This window comes from Amblyraja radiata, chromosome 25 (assembly GCF_010909765.2).
Source record: "Amblyraja radiata isolate CabotCenter1 chromosome 25, sAmbRad1.1.pri, whole genome shotgun sequence".
Classification (NCBI taxonomy): Eukaryota; Metazoa; Chordata; class Chondrichthyes; order Rajiformes; family Rajidae; genus Amblyraja; species Amblyraja radiata.
In genome coordinates this window covers 27,804,734-27,827,755 of record NC_045980.1, presented here as the reverse complement: position 1 = coordinate 27,827,755, position 23,022 = coordinate 27,804,734, and the positions used below count along the sequence as shown (strand labels likewise).

The window sequence follows — 23,022 nt, the reverse complement described above, 5'->3', positions numbered from 1 at the left end:
GGGCTGAAGGGCTTCTTTCTGTGCTGTATCTCTAAACTAAACTAAAAAGGTATACACAATTAGATGGGGCAAGTGGTCAATCTATAACTAGAGTGGATAGATTTAATGCAGGAGGGGGCAAGATTTAAAAGGAACCTGAGAGGCAACTTTTTTTCACACAAACGGAGGGTGGTGGATAAATGGAACAAGCTGCCAGATAAGGGAACATTTACAATGTTTAAAAGGAATATAAGGTACGTTGGGTAGGAAAGATTCAGAGGAATATGGGCTAAATGCATTCAAATGGGACTTGTTCAGGTAGACAACCTGGTTGGTCTGGATGGGTTGAGCCAGTAGGCATGTTTCCATGCTGTGTAACCTTATGGCTCTATACTCTGCAATAATATAATTCATACACATCTTTCTCGACATTCAGCTAAAAACAAAGTGCTGGCGGAACTCAGCGGGTCGGGCAGCATCTGTGGAGGGTATGGACAGATGACTTTTCGGGTCTCCTCAGGTTCATCTTCAATCATATTCCTCTCACTGTAAACATATGACCTCTGGTTCTTGAATCCCCTACACTGGGTAAAAGACTTGAGTATCCACCCTAACTATTTCGCTTATGACTGAAGATAGTGGCACAAGGAGCCCCAGGGCCAGAAGAGATGATAACCATTGCCCCGGCCACAGTTGCCTGTCTGTGTGGAGAATGACCTGAAGCATGAACTACCAGCCACACACATAGAAAACAGGTGCAGGAGTAGGCCATTCGGCCCTTCGAGCCTGCACCGCCATTCAATATGATCATGGCTGATCATCCAACTCAGTATCCCATCCCTGCCTTCTCTCCATACCCCCTGATCCCTTTAGCCACAAGGGCCACATCTAACTCTAGCTAAATCTAACTAAATATAGCCAATGAACTGGCCTCAACTACATTCTGTGGCAGAGAATTCCACAGATTTACCACTCTCTGTGTAAAAAATGATTTTCTCATCTCAGTCCTAAAAGATTTCCCTCTTATCCTTAAATTGTGACCCCTAGGTTGGACTTCCCCAACATCGGGAATAATCTTCCTGCTTCTAGCCTGTCCAACCCCTTAAGAACATCACACAGAGATAGGGGGGGAATCAAAACACAACTAATGCTTGCATCGCGAGTGCTATTGAATTTAGTTTATTGTCATGTGTACTGAGGCCAGTGAAAAGCTTTTGTTGCATGTTATCCAGTTGGGGGAAATACAACACATGATTACAATCAAGCCATCCACAATGTACAGATATATGATAAAGGGAATAACGTGAATAATGTTTAGTGCGAGATAAGGTGTATTAAAGTCTGATCAAAGATAGTCCAAGGGTCTCCAATGAGGTAGATAGTAGCTCAGGACTGCTCTCTAATCATTGGTAGGATGGCTCAGTTGCTTGATAACAGCTGGGAAGAAACTGTCCCTGAATCTGGAGGTGTGCGTTTTCACACTTCCATACCTCTTGCCTGTTGGGAGAGGGGAGAAGAGAGAGTGGCTGGAGTGCGACTCGTCTTTGACTATGCTGGTGGCTTTGCCGAGGCAGTGAGAGGTGTAAATGGAGAATGGAAGGGAGGTTGGTTTGTGTGATGGTCTGGGCTGCGTGCACAATTCTCCGCGATTTCTTGCGGTCTTGGATGGAGCTGTCCCAAACCCATGCTCTGATGCACCACAATAAAATGCTTCCGTAGAAGTTGGATGAGAGTTGCTGGGGACATGCCGAACTTCCTAAGCCTTCCAAGGAAGTAGAGGCGTTGGTGTGCTTTCTTGGCTGTGCTGTGGGGATTTTCCAGATGATTTCCACTCGGGGAAACCAGATAAGATTTTGAATGAACATCTAACGAACAAATATCCAAATTCCTTAGGGTTGGGGTGGGGGGGGAGGTAAACGCACCCAAGTGTCTACAACTGTCCAAACACCACCAGCTTCATCTCTACTGCCTGACATTCCTCGGTCAATGCAGTGAGTACCAGGGAATCCCACTGCCCTCTGGTGGGTGATGGAAGACAGTGCAGGTACTTCCCACCCACCCAGTCACTGTGGAATGTGACCCCTGCCCTCTTGCCCTCCCCACCATTGAATTCCTGCAAATCCCGGCATTGAGAGACCCGCAGTTTCCACAAAGCGGAATCCCACACACACACACACACGCCCTCCACCCCCCTCGCTCTTCCCAACATTATAATTCACCTCTTGAAACATTTTTTAGCAGAGTGGTCAGAATAGAATAGAAGTAAATAACTTGTCTATATAGGGCAACACAGTGGCACAGCGATAGAGTTGCGGCCTTGCAGCGCCAGAGACGCGAGTTCAATTCCAACTACTGGTGCTTGTCTGTACGGAGTTTGTACGTTCGCCCCGTGACCGCGTGGGTTTTCTCCAAGAACTTCGGTTTCCTCCCACACTCCAAAGACGTACAGGTTTGTAGGTTAATTGGCTTGGTATAAGTGTAAATTGTCCCTAGTGTGTGTAGGATAGTGTCATTGTGGTGGGATCACAGGTCGGTGTGGACTCAGTGGGCCGAAGGGCCTGTTTTCCGTGCTTTTTCTCTAAACTAATCTAATGTCCATTGACGCTTCTACTTCCTTAGAAGATTGAAGAGATTCGGTATGTCTCTTAAACTTCCACAGGTGTACAGTAGAGTATGTTGACTGGTTGCATCACGGCCTGATTCAGCAACTCGAACGTCCAGGATCGAAGAAGATTGCAGAAAGTGATAAACGCTGCCCAGCCCAGCCCATCATGGGTACTGACTTCCCCACCATCGAGGGAATCTACAGAAATGGCTGCCTTAAAAAGGCAGCCAGCATCATCAGAGACCCACACCTCTCTGGCTGAGCTCTCATTTCACTCCTGCCATCAGGAAGAAGGTACAGAAGCCTGAAAACTGTAACGTCCAGGTTCAGGAGCAGCTTCTTCCCTTCAACCATCAGGCTATTAAACACAACAACCTTCAAATAGGCTCTGAACTATGTAGACTTGGGGATATTATTTTTGCACTATTATTGTCTTTTTTTAATATATATATATACTCTAATTTTTTTGTTGTTTATCATGGGTTATCGTATTTATAGTGTAGTATGTTTACATACCTGTTGTGTTGCTGCAAGAATTTCATTGTTCCGTTTCAGGACATGTAACAATAAAACACTCTTGCCTCTTGAAGGAAGTAGTGGCTACAGTTCAGATATATTTAATTGGCCGTGTAGCCTGTTGCATCCAGTACTTAGCTTTAGGTCAGTGCGTAAAATTTAATGATTAAGATTGTTGGCTTTAAAACTCCTTTATTATTTTGCCTGTAATTTGGGGCTTTCAATTAACTATTTAATCACCGGCCGAAGAGAACAAAGGAACACGTGTGTAGCGGGGGGGGAGAATGACCCGACAGGGTGGGTGCTTGCTAGAAGCTGCTGAGCTGCAGGAGGATGTGTTCTCCAGGCTCGGGGAAGTAGTCCTGGATCCCTGCAGAGAGAACACAACAACGAGTGAAGTGGGAGAGTAGGGGAGGTCTGGTCAACACTGAGAACTGCTGATTTAACGCTAACAAGCTACTTATCTGCAATTTGTAATATGTCTGCAACGTGTACCTGCAACATCTGAGTGTCGGAGATCAGTCGAGGACGCATTACAGAGAACAAAGAGGGGCCTGGCGTGGGGGGGTGGGGGGAAAGTCGCCGCGAACATTGGGGACTGTCATAAACACTTTATAACTTTGTCTGTGCCCGATACGTGATGATTCTTTGCATGGCGGATGGCAAAAGACTATTTGCATTTACCCGATCTATTCCTCTCATGATTCTGGACACCTCTCTAAGATCACCCCTCAACCTCTTGTGCTCCAAGGAATAAAGTTCCGTTTTTTCCAATAACACCGATCTGTGTCTCTCTGCAGACTATGGAAGCATAGTTCAAAAGTCACAGGAGCAGAATTAGGCCATTCAGCCCAATTGAGTCTACAACGCCATTCAATCCTGGCTCATCTATCTTTCCCTCTCAACCCCATTCTCCTGTCTTCACCCCACAACCCTCACACCCTTTACTAATCAAGTATCTGCCAATCTCCACTAAAGTTCATTGGGGCCTTGGATCCGGAAAGTTTATAAACTAGAGGCTGCAGGAAGCGATGGACTCGGCCTGATCCATCATGGGCTCAGATCTCTCCACCATCAATAGCATCTACATGAGGCACTGCCCAAGAAGGCAGCGTCTATCATCAAGGATTCAAAGGATTCAGGTGGTGCAGCGGTAGAGTTGCTGCCTTACAGCGCCAGAAGCTTGTGTTCGATCCTGACTACAGGTGCTTGTCAGTACGGGGTTTGTACGTTCTCTCCATTACTTGCGTGGGTTGTCTCCGGGTTTCTCCCACACTCCCAAGATATACAAGTTTGTGGGTTAATTGGCTGGGTATAATTGTAAATTGTCCCTAGTGTGTGTAGGATAGTCTTAATGTACGGCAATCGCTGTTTGGTGCAGACTTGATGGGTCGAAGGGCCTGTTTCCGCGCTGTATCTCTAAACCTAAAACATTCCTACCATCAGGTAGGAGTTGCAGAAGCCCAGTCCCACACCACCAGGCTCGAGAATATCTACTTTCCTATATCCATCAGGCTCTTGAACCGACCTGCGCCCACCTAATCCCACCCGGCAAAAGAACACTACAGACCACTTCTACCACCACTTTGGGTTTGTTTTTCTACTTGGATATTTTTGCATGTGTCTTGCTTTTTTTTAGATGTCTTCCATTTACTGTCTTGCAGAATTGATGTGTAATTTATATATCATCTCCGTATAATCTGTGGTCTTGTGAATTGTCCGAGTCTGTGCCTGTGATGCTGCGGCAAGCGAGATTTTCAATGTACCCGTATCTCACCGTACATGTGCATATGACATTAAACTCAAGGAGACTTGTATCCCCATTAGTGAAGAAAGTGTGGCGTTCAACAGCGTCTTAGTGGAAAACCAATCCCTCTAGTGGAGAGAGCAGGAATTACCGGATCTAATCTTATCTTCAGAGCGAGCCGTTCAGATTGAGAGCAAAACACAGAGTCCTGGGAGAACTCAGTAGGTCAGGCAGCATCCATGGAGGGAATGGGCAGACAAAGTTTCAGGTTCGAAATCAGCCTGAAGAAGATTGGGCGGCACTATGGCACAGCGGTAGAGTTGCTGCCTTACAGTGCCAATAGACCTGGGTTCGATCCTGGCTACTGATACTTGTACGTTCTTCCTGTGACCTGCATGGGTTGTCTCCGGGATTTACTCCCACACTCCAAATGTACAGGTCTGGAGGCTAATTGGTAAAATTGGAAATTGTCGTTAGTGTGTGTAGGATAGTGTTAGTGTGCGCTGTTTCTCTGGACTAAACTAAAGAACCTTTCAGTGTCCGCTTTAAAAATACCCAGTGTCTTGGCCTCCACAGCCGTCTGTGGCAATGAATTCCACAGATACACCACCCTCTGGCTAAAGGATGGAAGCAGCTTTCACTGGAGCTGTGAGGCAGCAGCACTACCCACTGCTGAGATGTGGGGTCGAGCTGAACGAGGAGCAGATCAGAGGAGCCTCTTGCTCGGCAGCTGTTGCTAAAGTCCATGCTCCTGTCAGCTCACGCACTACCTGGCTGGGCCTGCAAGAGAGGGCCACCCTGAACAACCTCTTACCTTCAATAAGTGGAGCGTGTGCTCCCGAAATCAGACGCCAGTAAGTCTTCGTGTTGTCTTGTCCCGGGACGTGGTTGACTGAGGTCAGGAAAGGTCCCCACAGAGTCTGCTCAGTCTCAAAGCTACAGTGAAGAGGAAGGAGAGAGAACATTTTAACCAACACAAGGAGCAGCAGCTGTCAATGGGAACGTCGCTCCTGAGAGAACAGAGGTTTGGACAGTGGTAGCATCTTCTCCCTGGACTATCTCTAATCTTATTTCACTGGGCTTTATCTTAGAAACCCCAACCTAAAATAGGTGCAGGAGTAGGCCATTCGGCCCTTCGAGCCTGCATCGCCATTCAACATGATCATGGCTGATCATCCAACTCAGTATCCTGTACCTGCCTTCTCTCCATACCCCCTGATACCTTTAGCCATAAGGACCACATCTAACTCCCTCTTAAATATAGCCAATTAACTGGCCTCAACTACCTTCTGTGGCAGAGAATTTAAAAAAAATCACCACTCTCTGTGTGAAAACTGTTTTTTCATCTCAGTCCTAAAAGATTTCCCCTTTATCCTTAAACTGTGACCCCTTGTTCTGGACTTCCCCAACAGCGGGAACAATCTTCCTGCATCTAGCCTGTCCAACCCCTTAAGAATTTTGCACTAAAAGGTTATCGCGTGTGAAAACACGCACCTCCAGATTCAGGGACAGTTTCTTCCCAGCTGTTATCAGGCAACTGATCCATCCTGCCAACAACTAGAGAGCAGTCCTGAGCTCCCGAGATCCTCGGACTATCTGTAATCAGACGTTATCTTGCACTTAACGTTACTCCCTTCCACAAGTATCTGTACACTTTGGATGGCTCGATTGTCTTTCCACTGACTGGTTAACACACAGCAAAAAGGCTTTTCACTGCATCTTGGTGACAATAAACTAAACTCAACAAAGCGCCACATAGTTCAGCCATTGCCGTGTGGCTCCACGTGGTAAGGGAGACAAACATGTTAAGTGCCCTAAGATGGAGCGCTACAAAAAGCGGGGCCCAGGTTTGTGTTGAGTGGAAAATAGACAAATGACAAGAGAGTCAATCACTGCAGAGCAACCATTAGTTAATGCCAGAGCATAAAGCCTCATGCCTTTGAAGGGTCTCGACCCGAAACGTCACCTATTATTTTTCTCCAGAGATACTGCTTGACCCGCCAAGTTACTCCAGCATTTTGTGTCCATCTTCTGCCTATGACCTGGGAAGAGCCATTAAATCTAACTATTTCCTCAGGCTGCAGATAAATGTCATTCTTAATAGATGTTGAGGATCTTTCAAACTGCATGGTGGTCAAAGATAGGTCATTCAAATAAATTCCTGTCAATCAAACTGCACCTCTCACAACAAAGGAGACAAAGTGCTGGAGTAACTCAGCAGGTCAGGCAGCATCTCCGGAGTACATGGATAGGTGACGTTCTGGGTTGGGACCCTTCTTCAGACTGATTCAGAAGGGTCAACCCCAACCTAAAATGGCATCTATCCACATTCTCCAGAGATGCTGCCTGACCCGCTGAGTTACTCCAGCACTTTGTATGTCTTTGCTTTCTCCAGTGATGCTGCCCAGTCTTCTCAGTTACTTCAGCACTCTGTGTCCCTTTTTTCCCCGTCCAGAAATGCTGCCTGACCCGCTGAGTTGCTCCATCAATCTGTGTCTATCTTGTGTTCAAGAACCTGTCAGCCTGTACTTAATATGCTTTGCCAACAGGGGGCACTATCGAACCATCCCATCAAGTTGAGTTCTACGTGTAGGAAGGAACTGCAGATGCTGCTTTAAACCGAAGATAGACACAAAAAGCTGGAGTAACTCAGCGGGACAGACAGCATCTCTGGAGAGAAGGAACGGGTGACGTTTCGGGTCGAGATCCTCCAGTCTGAAGAAGGATCTCGACCAGAAATGGCACCCATCCCTTCTCTCCAGAGATGCTGCCTGTCCCGCTGAGTTACTCCAGCTTTTTGTGTCTATCTTAAGTTGAGTTATCGTCTGGCAGGTTCCCCTTGATAATAATAAATACAATATTGGGCCAAAATGCTTGGCTTTCAAACAGGAACAAAATTTGTCTATGTACCCTGAGTTAGCTATCTTCCACAGCAAGCTATATTCAGCCCACACTTCCCACATGTACAACTCACCATGATTGCTGCCTGCAGAATGATTCCATATTCCGAGTACTCTATTTTAAGCCCTGGATTTATGATGGCTAGTTGTTCTTAGTTAGCTTGAGATTAAAATCAGCCTGAGCTCACTCAAAACTATCGGCAGAACCTTGACTCTAAAGGACAACAGAACAGAGAGGCTAGCCGAATTCGGAGCTGAGGCGGAGTTCCAGTGGCGGTGGCCCGGCTTCGGGGCTGAGGCGGCGTTCCGGCGGCGGCGACCTGAATTTGGGGCTCGGCCGCGGGCCAGTGGACGACATCGTCGGGAGCTCGCAGGTCACAGGTTGGTGACCTGTTTTTCAGGAGCTCCCGTAACTACAGCTGCGTCCGCTGGACTGGAGGGCGGTAGCTTCTACAACCCCGGGCCACGGAGCTGAACCGGCCCGTTCGCGGAGCTCGGTTGAGCCGCGGGACTTACTCACCATTATCCGGTGGGGTCACAACAACGGAAGCCTGGATCGCCTCAGTGCAGAGGGAGAACAAGGAGGGAAGAGACAGAGACTTAAGACTTTTGCCTCCATCACAGTGAGGAGGTGCCTGGTGAACTCACTGTGGTAGATGTTAATTTGTGTTTATTGTATGTTTCGTTATTTATTATTATATGTATGACTGCAGGCAACGTAATTTCGTTCAGACTGAAAGGTCTGAATGACAATAAAGGAATCAAATCTAATTCTGCCCGCTGGTTTGAATGTGCTCTTCCTCTCTTTGGCCAGTGCGAGGTCACTGTGCACAAAACCATCCTTGACTGGTTATATCATTCAGTTTCAGGAAAAGATCAGAGAGATTGTGCAGGTGTTCATAAGCCCATCGAGTCTACTCCATCGAATCTATCTTTCCCTCTCAACCCCATTCGCATGCCTTCTCCCCATAGCTTTTGATACCCTTGCTAATCAAGAACCTGTCAATTTACGCTGCCGAAATACCCAATGGCTTGGCCTCCACAGCCGTCTGTGGCAATGAATTCTACAGATTAACCTAAAAGATGGCTAAAAGATCGAACCAGCTTTCACTGGAGCTGTGAGGCAGCACTACTACCCACTCCTGAGACGCAGGATATAGCTCTACTCCCCACAGCCTTCGCCTGCCTTCTCCCCACAGCCTTTGACACCCTTATGGATCAAGAACCTGTCAATCTCCCCTTTAAAAATACCCAGTGTCCCAAAAAGGAGGCATGGTGGCGCATCGGTAGAGTTGCTGCCTTACAGCGCCAAAGTCCCAGGTTCGATGCTGACTATGGGTGCTATCTGTACGAGTTTGTACTTTCTCCCTGTGTCTGGTTTTCTCCGGGTGCTCCAGTTTCCTCCTACACTCCAAAGATGTACAGGAGTGGGCCGAAGGGCCTGTTTCCGCACTGTATCTCTAAAGTCTAAAATCATAGCCTTACTTGAAGTTTGTATCATTTCTCCTGGCTGCTTGCAGTACATCGAGGAGCGACATCTGATTGAGCAGCGGCACTCTGGTCGTGTAAGTCGTCACCAAATTCTTCCCCTTCACGCTGACGTAAACAAACTCCGACTGCGAGCTCGTCTCAGGCTCCTGCGGTTCCAGGTCCACCCGCCTCAGCTCGTCTGTCAACAAAAGAGTAAAGTTACTCACGTTGGCTTCATGAAGAGGAACTGATTCACAACTCTCTCTTCACCCAGAGAGTTGTGAATCTGTGGAATTCTCTGCGGCAGAAGGCAGTGGAGGCCAATTCACTGGATGTTTTCAAGAGAGTTAGATTTAGCTCTTTGGGCTAACGGAATCAAGGGATATGGGGAGAAAGCAGGAACGGGGTACCGATTTTGGATGATCAACCATGATCATATTGAATGGCGGTGCTGGCTTGAAGGGCTGAATGGCCTACTCCTGCACCTATTTTCTATGTTTCTAACATGTTTTGCAACGGCTCAGATAAAGGCTGATCTCAGCTCCGTGGAGGCACAAGGGGAGCATCTTGCCTATAGAAGGCCATTTCATAAGTTATAGGAGCAGAATTAGGCCATTCGGCCAAACTCGCACCAGAGTATTAGGAGCCTCATTGAAACTTACCGATAATGAAACACCTGGATAGAGTGGATGTGGAGAGGGTGTTTCCACCAGTGGGAGAATCTAGGACCAGAGACCACAGCCTCAGAAGAAAAGAACATACCCTTAGAAAGGAGATGAGGGGGAATTTCTTTAGTCAGAGGGTGGTGAATCTGTTGAATTCATTGCCACAGGCTGCCGTGGAGGCAAAGTCAATGGATATTTTTAAGGTGGAGATTGACAAGATTCTTGATTAGTACTGGTGTCAGGGGTTATGGGAAGAAGGCAGGAGAATGGGGTTGAGAATGAAAGATAGGTCAGCCATGACTGAATGGCGGAGTAGACTTGGTGGGCCGAACGGCCTAATTCTGTTCCAATTACTTATGAACCAAACAAACCGGAACACAACACTCTATGTGCAGCCTCACCAACACCTTATGCATCCGTGACATAATGTCCCAGTTTCTCAACCAAATTCTCTTACCTGATGAAGGCTCGCCTGCCAAAAGCCTTCTTCCTCACCCCCGTGATGCCACTTTCATGTTGTGTAATATATGTTGTGTACTTGGAGGTTCCTTGGTGATCTGCTGGCCTCACCCATTACCCGGGCAACCAAGCAGCTCAGTCCCCTTCACCAATGGAGGAGTCTTTCTTACCAGACTTACTGCGGCAGTCCATTTGGCCAATATCCAGGTAGGTTTTCCGGTACAGAACAGGCAATAGTTGGGATAATGCCATTGGGTTTTGAAAGGCTCCTTGCTTGGACTTATTCAGTAGATTTATCTTTCCTTTTAACCATCTTTCCGTGTCTCCCGTGGCCAAGAGAGCCTGCATAGAACAGACCGTCGATGCTCAGTTAAACTACAACGTGCATAACACACAGGAGAGAATATACAATAGGCTCAACAACAGGCTCCGAATGTAACTCCGAGACAGGCATTGGGTACCACGAGACAGAATGGGTTCACAGGGCAGCACTATACAATGGGGTGTTGAACACTCTTTTAATAAACCTTGTGGTTTCCAGTCCCTCATCTTAACTAAGGATGTTCAGTCCCTCTACACCCCCGCCAGGAAGTCCTTAAGCACCTCCGTTTATTCCTTGGCCTCAGACACAGCCAATTTCCCTCTACTAACATTCTCCTGCGTTTAGCGGAAATGGTCTTCAGTTTCCATGGAATAAAGTCTGAGCATGCCCAACCTCTCCCTGCTCTGAAGAAGGGTTTCGGCCCGAAACGTTGCCTATTTCCTTCGCGCCATAGATGCTGCTGCACCCGCTGAGTTTCTCCAGCACTTTTGTCTACTCTTCCTGCAGACTAAGTCGTCTTAACAACTTCTCTTTCGATTCCTCCCAAATATAAAATGGTGTGAAGTAGAGGTTCTGTCCAAAAAACATTGCCTATTCTTTTTCTCCAGAGATGCTGCCTGACCCGCTAAGTTACTCCAGCATTCAATGTTCATACCGAGGATAGACACAAAGTGCTGGAGTAACTCAATGGGTCAGGCAGCATCTCTGGAGAAACAGGATGGCTGATGTTTTTTTACACAAATTGCTGGAGTACCATTGGTTTGTAAGCTACCCAAGCGGAATATGAGGTGGTGTTCCTCCAGTTTGTGTGTGGCCTGACTCTGGCAGTGGAGGAGGATGAGGACAGAAAGGCCAGTATGGGAATGGGAAGGGGAGTTAAAATGATTGGCAAGTGGGAGATCCAGCAGGCCTTGGCAGAGCGAGTGCAAGTGTTCAGTGAAAAGAGTGAAGGGGGAAAGAGTGAGGATGGAGGGAGGGAGGGAGGACAGGGGGTGGAAGAGAGTGGGCAGGACATTAGGATGTATGAGGGTGAATAGGGGGAAGAGAGGGAGGATAGGAGGGAGGGAAGATGGGGCTAGAAAGAGAAGGGAACAGGGGGACGGAGAAGAAAGTGGGTGGAAGGGGAGCAGAGAGATGGGAGAGGGGGAGGACAAGTTGGGAAAGGGGGAGGAAAAGAGGGAGTAAACAAGAGGAGAGAGATAGGGGTAGAGAGGAGGGGTGTACGTCTCAAAGAGCTCTTCAAAGAGGACAACGAATGCTTGGGTGGATCGTAGAGAGAGAAGCCGTCAGTTGAGACCCTCCATCGGGGAAAGTGCGAGAGCAATCCCAACAAGTGGAATAATGGAGGCGGCGTTGCAGGGAGATGCTGATGAAGGTCAGAGACGGGAAGACCATGGATTCTCTGCCAACATGCATTGGCTACTGGATGTGTGACGTCTAAAACGCATTATGGACGGGGGGCGGGGGGGGGGGGAGGTGAGCGTTGTGTTACCTGCAGAACCAGGGGGGTGCTGTAAATGTTGCCCACTTCCCCGTTGCTTTTCCACCATCTCTGTATCTTCTCCATCAGCTTGTTGACGGCCTGCTGGGCCTTCAGCCTTCTCTCAGTGCTGTACATCCATACATCACGTCCGGGGACTGTAGACTCCTGCACGCACTTGAGTGCCAACACCACCATCGCTGAGGTGTCTACCATTGAAACAGGCACGTTAACCATCAGCTTACAGGTTGCCCAGACGCACAAAGGTGGCCCCCGGCGAGTTGCAGACAAACCCGACACCAGGCCCGTCTCGCCCGCCGGGGAGCCGGGCACCTGCTGGAGAGAGGAGCCGCCGAGCCCGGCCTCTGCCCGCCCCGTGGACCGGAGAGGAGGGAGTTTGATTCGGACGGAAAACCGGTGAGGAGATCAGCTGCGGGAGGCACTGCAGTGCCTCAACTGTGGAGTGGGCAGCTGGAGGCCCTGCAGAAGCCTGGCACCGCTCCAGGAGGCTTGGCGCATGGACCGGACCCAACTTGCAGTGGCACGGAGCGGTGGAGGACACCAATGGCCACACTTGGTCAGGCTGACCCTGCAACGCCGCCAGGTCAATGGGTCTTCATGGTCATAGAAACGTAGAAAATAGGTGCAGGAGTAGGCCATTCGGCCATTCGAGCCTGCACCGCCATTCAATATGATCATGGCAGATCATCCAACTCAGTAGCCTGTACCTGCCTTCTCTCCATACCCCCTGATCCCACAAGGGCCACATCTAACTCCCTCTTAAATATAGCCAATGAACTGGCCTCAACTACCAGAGAGTTCCAGAGATTCACCACTCTCTGTGTGAAAAAAGTTTTTCTCATCTCGGTCCTAAAAGATTTCCCCTTTATCCTTAAACTGTGACCCCTTGTCCTGGTTAAGAACTCTACACCTATAACAAATGGGACTTGAAAATAGCACCCAAATTGGCCACTCTGTATACTGACCCAGTGTACTACTGCTATATACCTGGACTGTATATGAGATGCTTTTCCAAGATGTATCTAAATGCTTATGTATGTATAGTGATACTTGTACTTAACTCCTGTCCCGCTGAGAGTCCAGCTTTTTGTTAATTCCATCCTATTAACTATAATCCTTCTCATCCATTCCTGACACACCAGGGGCAATTTACAGAGGCCAATTAACCTACAATTCACCTACACGAACATCTTTGGGATGCGGGAGGAAACCGGAGCACCTGGAGAACAAACTCACAGAGAATAAGTGCAAACTCCACACAGACAGCGCCCGAGGTCGGGATCGAGCCGGGGTCTCTGGCGCTGTGAGGCAGCAGGTCTACCAGCTGCACCACTACACCGCTGATACCATCAGTAAACGTCAGTAATATCGCAGCAGGGAATGAGTTTGCTCACCTGCTGAGTGGTGGTGGTGGTGGTGGTGGTGGTGATGTGGCACCAAGCCAGACAGGACACTGTGATCTATCCGTATGTCATTCACACAGAGGGCCAGCACGCCCAGACTGTACTGGTAGTAGTTGGTCAAAGGCACCTGATGATCTGCAAGAGTAAGGTGAGGCACGGGGGTTAGTGAAACAGCAACACTGGCTGATGTGGGAGAACTCTACACTAGTCACACTCCACTAACCCAGACCTGGGTCTGCCTTGGCCGAGGCAATCTCCCGGTTGCCAAACACTACAAGTTCCCTTCCCATTCCCATACTGACCTGGGCCCGCTCCAGTCAAGAGTGAGGCCTCGCTCAGCACGTTGAGAGGTTTGTAGTGCATCCTCATCACCACAGGATGGCAGCAACAGCAGTACAGAAAACAGCCTAACGGCTGGAGAACACGGGGACACTTAAACTCCGATCACCCACTATCCGACTAAACCTCCAGTCTCACTCCTGGATCTTGTGTGGTTGGTGTTTGTTGCACTTTTATTCAGATCCTTCAAAATATACCTGCTTCTGTAAATCCTTCCCCACCTTTTATATTTACCAGGTTCACTGGAAAATGTATTATGCTGCTGTGTAACGTTTAAAGAAAACATGAATTAAGTGTACGTTGGGAGCTTCGATAAAAAAACGTCCAGGTCCTGGAAATCTGCTAGTTTGGCACCCGTTAATGTCTCAAACGTGACGGATTAACAAAATGTTACTGTATAATGGACCACACACACACACATAATACACAGAAACACACGCTCACACAATCGCACACACGTATGTATAGAGGCACGTGCACACACAATGCAGACGCACAATACAACAGAAACAAAAACACACGCACACAAATACACAGAAATACACACAATACACAGACACACGATGCAGATACATACAATACACATGCACACACACAAACGCACAATACACAAAACCACACACACAAATACACAGAAACAAACACACATCCCATACGCGGAAACGCATATACACACACTACACAGACATGCATGCATACACACAATACACAGATACGGACACGCACACATGACATCATAAGCACACAAAAGCACAGGTGCAAAACTACATTAACTGGGATGTGGTGACTGAACACAAATATTAAAGACATGTATTTCAATATAGACCACAAATCATTACATTCTTTATTCAGATTAATTATTTTATAAAACGTAATCATCAGACATGGATGTCACCGGCAGGGACTGCTTTCGCTCCTCTTGCCTAAATGACTGAGCGACCATTTCAGAGGCCAACCAAGCATCAAGCGCACTGCAGTGGGACCCAGAACACAAATAAATCAGACCGATTCCCCTCTCTTGGGTTTGATTGGCAGTGTAGAAGATCTTATTCCAGATGTAATTAAATAAATGGAAATTTTAAAATTGGGATTTGCAGCCATGACTTCAGAGAGATAGAGATAACTACAAGAGTTAGACAGCAGGCCAAGTAATGGCACAGTGGCGCAGCGGTAGAGTTGCTGCCTTACTGACCCGGGTTCGATCCTGACTACGGGTGTAGCCCGTACAGAGTTTGTACGTTCTCCCCGTGACTGCGTGGGTTTTCACCGGGTGCTCTGGTTTCCTCCCACACTCCAAAGACATGCAGGTTTGCAGGTTAATTGGCTTTGGTTAAAAGAAAATTGCCCCTAGTGTGTAGGATAGTGAAAGCGTATGAGGGTCGTTGGTCGGCGCGGACTCAGTGGGTCGAAGGGCCTGTTTGCGTGCTGTATCTCTAAACTAAACTAAACATAACGACTGTGTAAGAGCAGCACAGGACAGAGGTGGGGGAGAGTGGAGTACGTACATATGGTGTGGTTCCTCTCAGCGCTGAGCTTGTTCTTCAGATAGAGCAGTGCTTTGCGCTTTTCCTGCAGGTCCTGGCAGGAGGCGCGCAGTGCCAGTAGATGCAAGGCCACAAGGCCGGTGAAGGGCCGAGTCCCCTGCTCTGCCCTGAAGGAGCCAAGAGAGAGAAGCGTCAGTCAGTCACACTCTCGCTGTTGTTATCACCAAGGTAAAAAAAAAAATTTTTGATAGTAACATTAGCCCTCTGCCCTGGTCTCCATCTCCTCATCTGATCCTGGGCCTTCTTGTTTAACCCTGGTTCCCCTTGTTTAGTTTCATTTAGTGTAGTTTAGTTTAGAGATACAGCGCGGAAACAGGCCCTTCGGCCCCACCTGACCTAACGACCAACGAATCCCGCATACTAACACTATCCCCCACACTTGGGGCAATTTACAATTTTTCTCAAAGCCGATTAACCTACAAACCTGTACGCTTTAGGAGTGTGGGAGGAAACCGGAGATCCTGGAGAAAACCCACGCAGGTCAAGGGGAGAATGTACAAACTCTGTACAGACTGCACCCGTAGTCAGGATTGAACCTGGGTCTCCGGTGCTGTAAAGCAGCAACTGTACCGCTGCGCCACCGTGCCACCCTATTTTGTTGGCCCAAGATGTACCAGCATGGCTTCGATTGCCAGTATCATTTCCACGCATTAGCACTAAGCAGCCTTTAAATGCACAATAAATTCAATCGAAATCTGGGACTGTATTGAATAATCCTGCTTAAATCCTTCAAACCTTCACTAATCTTGTTCTTTTGTCAGTGGAAGCAGAAGCCCACAGCACCAGGTGGAAGGGGGCTGGTGTTTAGGAGCCCAGTGCATCACAGCATGGTTTGGGAACAAGCTCCACCCAAAACCCCAAGAAATTGCAGAGAATTGTGGACGCAGCCCAGACCATCACACAAACCAACCTCCCTTCCATTGACTCCATTTACACCTCACGCTGCCTCAGCAAGGCCACCGGCATAATCAAGAACGGGTCTCACCCCGGCCACTCCCTCTTCTCCCCTCTCCCATCGGGCAAAAGGTATAGAGTGTAAAAACGCGCACCTCCAGATTCAGGGACAGATTCTTCCCAGCCGTTAACAGGCAACTGAATCATCCTACCAACAACTGGAGAGCAGTCCTGAACAACTATCCACCTCATTCGAGACCCTCAGCCTATCTTCGATCAGGCTGTACTAGACTTTATCCTGCACTGAACGTCATTCACGTTATTCCCTTTATCATGTAGGGCTGCACGGTGGCGCAGCGGTAGAGTTGCTGCCATACAGCGCCAGAGACCCGGGTTCAATCCTGACCAAGGGTGTTGTTTGTACGGAGATTGTACGTTCCCGCTGTGACCTGCGTGGGTTTTCTCCGAGATCTCCGGTTTCCTCCCACACTCCAAAGACACCCAGGTACGTAGGCCAATTGGTTCGGTATATTTGTAAATTGTCCCTAGTTCTGTGTAGGATAGTGTTAATGTGCGGGGATCACTGTTTGGCACGGACTCAGTGGGCCGAAGGGCCTGTTTCCGCGCTGTTTCTCCAAACTAAACTAAATATATCTGTACACTGTGGACGGCTCGATTGTAATCATGTATTGTCTTTCCGCTGACTGGTTAGCACCGCAACAAAAGCTTTTCATTGTACATCGGTACACGTGACAATAAACTCAACTCGAATCAGATAAGGGATGATTACCTGGACAGGATTCTCCGGAGGTCAGTCTTCAGCCGGCGAAGGTAACTCTGCTCCTCGTGGAGGTTGTGTTTCTCCGACAGTCGCAAGGCAATGTGGACACTGGGGTTGGCTGGGAACGTTCTTGTGGATCTGAGGAGAAGGGAGTTCAAGGCTACGATGGCCTTCTCGTGATTCACTTCCAGTTCTGACACAGACAAAGCAAATAACAGACAAAATAACTATCTGTTGATAGTTTAGTTTAGAGATGCAGCGCGGAAACAGGCCCTTCGGCCCACCGAATCCGTGCAGACCAGCGATGCCCGCACATTAACACCATCCTACACACACTAGGGACAATCTGCACTTATACCAAGCCTTCAAACCCAAGCCAATGAACCTACAAACCTGTACGTCTTTGGAGTGTGGGAGGAAACAGAAGATCTCGGAAAAAACCCACGCGGTCACGGGGAGAACATACAAACTCCGTAGGCAGCACACGTAGTCGGGATCGAACCCGCGTCTCTGGAGCTGCAAGCACTGTAAGGCAACAACTCTACCGCTGCGCCTCCGTGCTGCCCACTAATGATATTGATAATGATAATGACACCACCATCCCAGCATGGACGCCCATTACCTGAATCCCTCTTCTCTTTCCCATGCTGATCTTTGTGTCCAGAGCCTCCTCCATTGCCAGAGTGTGGCCACACACAACCTGGAGGAACAGCGCCCTTCCTGCCCTGTGCCGCACCTGGGCTTGCATCTATTTTTCTCCTCCCCCTCCTTCGGCATTCCTTCCTCTGGCTTCACAATTTACGACTGTTCAATCCATCTGCCTCACACCTTCTGTTTTAACCTCTGGCCTTTGTTCCAACCATCTGCCCATCAGAAACACCCTTCACCCCTGTCCGCCTGCACCTGCCTCTCTTCTCCCCCAGCTTTGTGTCTGAAGAAGGGCCCCGACCCAAAACATCACCCTATCCATTTTTTCCCAGAGATGCTGCCTGGCCCGCTGAGTTACTCCAGCACATTATGTCCATTTGTGTAAACCAGTCTCCACAGTTCCTTGTTCCTATAAAATCCCCCTCAAGGTACTCACACACTCAGTGTCAATGAGAACAGAAGGTTCTCTAAGTACCAACAACTGAAGAGCAGTCCTGAACAACTATCTATCTCAATGGAGACCCTCAGCCTATCTTTAACACCACAAATTTAAAACTGGGGGTGGGTTTGGTATACAGGTGATAGTGGGGATTGAGGGTCTCCTCTAGAACAAATTCCCCCTATGCAGTAACCACCCACAGCTATGTTGAAAACTTAAACCACAGCTAAGCCCATGTTTGCATTAGGAGCTCTGCTGTTGCTGATTAAATGGACCAGCACAATCCGTCTCTATGATTCAGTGCACAGGAGCAATAGGATGTAATGTGAGGAGAGGACGGCAAGAGAGCACGGACCAGATGATCTAGGAGGTTATAGGAGTAGTGGTTACAGATGGCAGGTGTATGGAACGAGCTGCAGCAGGAGATAGTTGAGGCAGGTACTATCGCAACATACAAGAAACATTTAGACAGGTACATGGATAGGACAATTTTAAAGGGATATGAGCAAATGCAGGCAGGTGGGACTAGTGTAGATGGGATATGTTGGTGGTGTGGGGAAGTTGGGACAAAGGGCATGTTTCTATGCTGTATGACTCTATGACTCTCTATGACTCTATGATTCAGTATTGGGTGATACATCAGCCAGTGGCACCTGCAAAGAGTAGCCCTTTATGTGTGTGGCCAATTCCATAGAGTTTTGAGCCCACACTGTTTCAACTTGTGTGCAAGTTTTTTTGGACAAACCACCACCACCCAGTGGGTGGGTACCTGGAACTCGCTGCCAGGGATGGTGGTGGAGGCAGTTACAACAGTGGCAATTAAAACATTTTTACATAAGCTTGTGCCAGGAATGGAAGGATATGAATGATGTGCAGGCAGACAAGAGTTTGGCTTGGCATCACGTTCGGCACAGACATTTTGGGCTGAAGGGCCTGTTCTAGTTTAGAGATATAGTGTGGGAACAGGCCATTCAGCCCACCAAGTCCGTGCCGACCAATGATGATCCATACACTAGTTCTATGTTCGACCAGTTTCGCATCCTACACACTAGGGGCAATTTACAGAAGTCACTTAGCCTACAAACCTGCATGTATTTGGAGTGTGGGAGGAAACAGAAGTGGCCAGAGAAAACCCATGAGGTCATAGGGAGAATGTACACACTCCGTACAGACCGCACCCGTAGTCAGGATCGAACCGGGGTCTCTGGCGCTGTAAGGCAGCAACTCTACCGCTGCACCATCAAGTAAATTCCACCGTGTTTAAAGCAGGCAGTGCTTGCTATTCACAGTTGATGCACAGAGCGTTCTACTTACTGTGTGCGAGGAGGGGACCTCCCATGTAGGACATCAACAACAACAACACTCCGGGCTGCATGATGCGTCTCACCAATGCAACCTGCTCTGCAAAAACAGCAAGGCGATTATTTAAAAGTTGGTGCAATTCCCCGTCGATAAAATAGAAAAATTCTTAAATGTTGAGATAGTCCCAGCCTCAACTACCTCCTCTGGCAGCTTGTTCCATACATCCACCGCCCTTTGTATGAAAAGGTCACCCCTCAGATTCCTATTATATCTTTTCCTCTTTCATCCTACACCTGGCCTCTGGTCCTTGATTCACCTACTTGGGGTGGGATATTGCAACCTTCACATGGTCCACCCTGTTTCGACGAATGCAATCAACCTGCCGTGCACAATCAAATAAGATCAAATAGAACAAGTTGTCCTACAACTTTAGGCTGTGCACGCTGTAAGCAAGAAGAAGAAGAAGATTCACCTACTCTGGGCAAAAGACTCTGTGCATCTACCTCATCTATTCCTTTACTGGAATATGTCCCAATAGTCAAGAGTCAAGAGAGTTTATTGTCATGTGTCCCAGATAGGACAATTAAATTCTTGCATTGCTGCAGCACAACAGGATATTGTAGTCATAAATATAGATCAGATCAGTGTGGTCATATACCTTAGAATATATAAGGTATACACACACACACACACATACATCAATAAACAGATAGGATGTGGTATCAATGTTCGGACTAAAAGTTAGAGGTCTCTCATTTCTTTACTTTGGCTCTGCCATTCAACAATATCATGGCTAATCCGATCAGAACTTTAACTCCTCGTTCCCACTTGCTCCTGTTGACGTTTCAGCATTGCTTATCTAGAATATACAAAATTCTAGAGGTGACTTGGTGCGTCAACAAACACTCTACTTAACTTCTTAAGTTCATAATTAACGGCGAGACGGAATTCATAAGTTCTAAAGCGATACGAGCAGAATTAGGCCATTTGGCCCATCAAGTCTACTCCACCATTCAATCGTGGCTGATCTATCTTTCCCTCTCTACCCCACTTCTCCTCCCTTTCCCCCATAACCCCAGACACCCTTACTAATCAAGAATCAGTCCCCTGCCATAAAAATACACCATTGATTTGGCCTCCACAGCCTTCAATGGCAATGAATTCCACAGATTCACAACCCTTGGACTAAAGAAATTCCTCCTCATCTCCTTTCTAAAGGTACGACCCATTATTCTGATGCTATGGCCTTTGGTGCCAGACGCTCCCACTAGTGGAAGCATCTTCTCCGCATCCACTCTATCTAGGTGGGATGTATAAATCAACATTGGACCACCTGTCCTTTGTGGAAAAGTTCTTCCAGGCCAACACCTTTGCCACGTCCATCAGGCAATGGTCAGCACGGAACATTCTGCAGGCACTGAAGGGAAGGGACGTGATGGATCCTGTGGCGAGGTTCCCTGAGCAGACTGCCCAGCTTGTCTGGTGAAATACCTCATCGCCAGAATTCACCAACAAGCACCAAGCTGGCTTGGCTGGCGGTGAGAGCGAGGGACCCTCAGTCAGATCCTTCCTGCACAGCCGGAATCTTACTACTGGCGCACACTGCCATCCGCAGAGTGTGATGTTTGTTTGTTTGTTAAGCTCCCCCCTCCCTCACTCCCCCTCCCCTCACTCACCCCCCTTCACTCACCCCCCTTCACTCACTCCCCTTCCCTCCCTCCACCCTTCATCCTCACTCCCCTTCCCTTCCTCCACCCTTCATCCTCACTCCCCTTCCATCCCTCCCCCTCCACTCCATCCCTTTCCCCTTTTCTCCCTCCCCTGCTCCCCTCTCCTCCCCTTGACAACATAATTGAGCGGCCAAAGTTAAAACTTTCTTACCGCGGAGATCTAACGTGTAAGAGATTCTCCAGCCCAACTGTGAGTAGAGGTGGTGGGCAGCAGGTTAGTAACGGCGTGAGCCCCGGGACGAGCTGCCTGCCACCCCGCGGGTCGCTGGTCAAGGGGTCACTCACAGCACGGCCGCGCTCCCACCGACACCGGCACCTGCACCGTCCGCACTGGGAAATGCGAGATTTCCGCCCGTCTGCTCTGCGAGTCGCTGCTCGCTCATCATGTGAGCTGCTGGCTGCTGCTTCGGTCAGCAAGATTGTAAACCGAGGGGAGGGAGGGAGGGACCGGGAGATAGAGGAGGCAAGGGGAGAGAGGGGAGTGATAGTGGAGGGAGTGAGATAGTAGGGGTGGCAGGCAGGGAGGTGGTAGAGGAAAGGAGAGAGGTTGTGAGGAGGAGAGAGGGTTGGAAGGGGAAGATGAGGGAGGAAGCGGATGGAGGGAAAGGGGGAGAGAGGGAAGTGGGAAGGGGAATGAGGGATGGAGAGGGGGAGAGAGGGAAGTGGGAAGGGAAAGGGGGAGGTGGAAGAAAGGGGAGAGTGGAGGAGGAGGTTGAAGCATAGGAGGGATTGAAAGAGAGGAAGATACAGGAAAGAAAAAGAGGGAGGGAAAGGAGACGGGAAAAGAAAGATTGAGGGAGGGGAATGAGGGGGGGTTAAAGGGAGAGTGGTTAATGAGATAAAGAATGAGGGAGGGGAGAGAAAAAGAGAGGGAGAGGAGAAAGAGAGACTGGAAGAGAGAATGAGGGATCGAGAGAGACAGGGAAAGGGGAGAGATATGGAGGAAGGAAAAGGGAAGAGGGAGGGATGAAAAAAAGAGGGAAATGATTGTACATGAAATTTAAATAAAAAGATCAGACATGTTAAATGATTATTTTGATATTTGCATTATCAGAAGAGGATCATATGATATTCATGTTATAGGAACAGAATTATGCCATTTGGCCTCTGGTCCTATAACTTATAACTTACGGAGTTCTCCCTGTGACCAGGTGAGTTTTCCCCGGGTGCTCCGGTTTCCTCCCACACTCCAAAGACATGCAGGTTTGTAGGTTAATTGGCTTTGGTAAAAAGTGTAAATTGTATGTATGCAAATTGCTGTGAAATTCAAATAAAAAGATTCAAATCAAAAAAGTGTAAATTGTCCCAGTGTGTAGGATAGTGCTGGTGTACGGGGATCGGTGGTCGGCACGGACTCGGTGGACCTGTTTCCGTGCTGTATCTCTAATCTAAAACCCTGCAGTCCCTTGTTTCTACATCAATCCCAAAAAAATGTTGAATACACCTACAGCACAAATGAGTGTTTAAGAAAAAACTACAGATGCTGGAAAAATTGACGGTAGACAAAAATGCTGGAGAAACTAAGCGGGTGAGGCAGCATCTATGGAGCGAAGGAATAGGTTACGTTTCGGGTCACAAATGAGTGTCCTAAGCAGCCAAAAGACACGAACTTGAGAATTATCTTTGCAGACTAAATTAGACCATCAGAGACAAACCAGAGATGCAGATATAGGAAGGGAAAATGTAGAGACATACACATACACAGAGTGTATTTGCATTGTCATGTTGAATCAGATGTGATTACATATCTGTGATTTATGGAGACGATAGGGTGAGGC

At 48.2% G+C, this 23,022-nt stretch overlaps 1 protein-coding gene across 3 annotated transcripts; it reads right to left on the bottom strand.

Moving 5' to 3' along the window:
• On the bottom strand, positions 1 to 21,661 carry LOC116987524 (transcobalamin-2-like). 3 transcript variants are annotated; one of them, XM_033043620.1, is made up of 10 exons: positions 21,396 to 21,661; positions 19,527 to 19,613; positions 17,135 to 17,318; positions 15,412 to 15,557; positions 13,559 to 13,702; positions 12,156 to 12,352; positions 10,512 to 10,683; positions 9,233 to 9,416; positions 5,662 to 5,783; positions 1 to 41 (listed from the first exon to the last, which is right to left on the bottom strand). In XM_033043620.1, exons 2-10 carry the CDS (start codon positions 19,585 to 19,587, stop codon positions 37 to 39), a joined length of 1,215 nt encoding a protein of 404 aa, XP_032899511.1. In that variant the 5' UTR covers positions 19,588 to 19,613; positions 21,396 to 21,661; the 3' UTR covers positions 1 to 36. The 3 variants fall into 3 exon arrangements, with proteins under 3 accessions (XP_032899511.1, XP_032899510.1, XP_032899509.1); XM_033043619.1 differs by lacking the exon at positions 1 to 41 and adding an exon at positions 3,186 to 3,470 and having other exon boundaries at positions 21,396 to 21,659; XM_033043618.1 differs by lacking the exon at positions 1 to 41 and adding an exon at positions 3,186 to 3,470 and having other exon boundaries at positions 19,527 to 19,608; positions 21,396 to 21,630.
• Positions 21,662 to 23,022: the final 1,361 nt, after the last annotated feature.

Excerpts from the sequence above, each read along its gene's own strand:
- LOC116987524 (XM_033043619.1), bottom strand. The coding sequence starts at position 19,587 with ATGCAGCCCGGAGTGTTGTTGTTGTTGATGTCCTACATGGGAGGTCCC. Across the intron at positions 12,353-13,558 it reads CCACCACCACCACTCAGCAG|ACACCTCAGCGATGGTGGTG; the intron begins GTGAGCAAACTC and ends TTTCAATGGTAG. Across the intron at positions 3,471-5,661 it reads ACACGCTCCACTTATTGAAG|GGATCCAGGACTACTTCCCC; the intron begins GTAAGAGGTTGT and ends TTCTCTCTGCAG.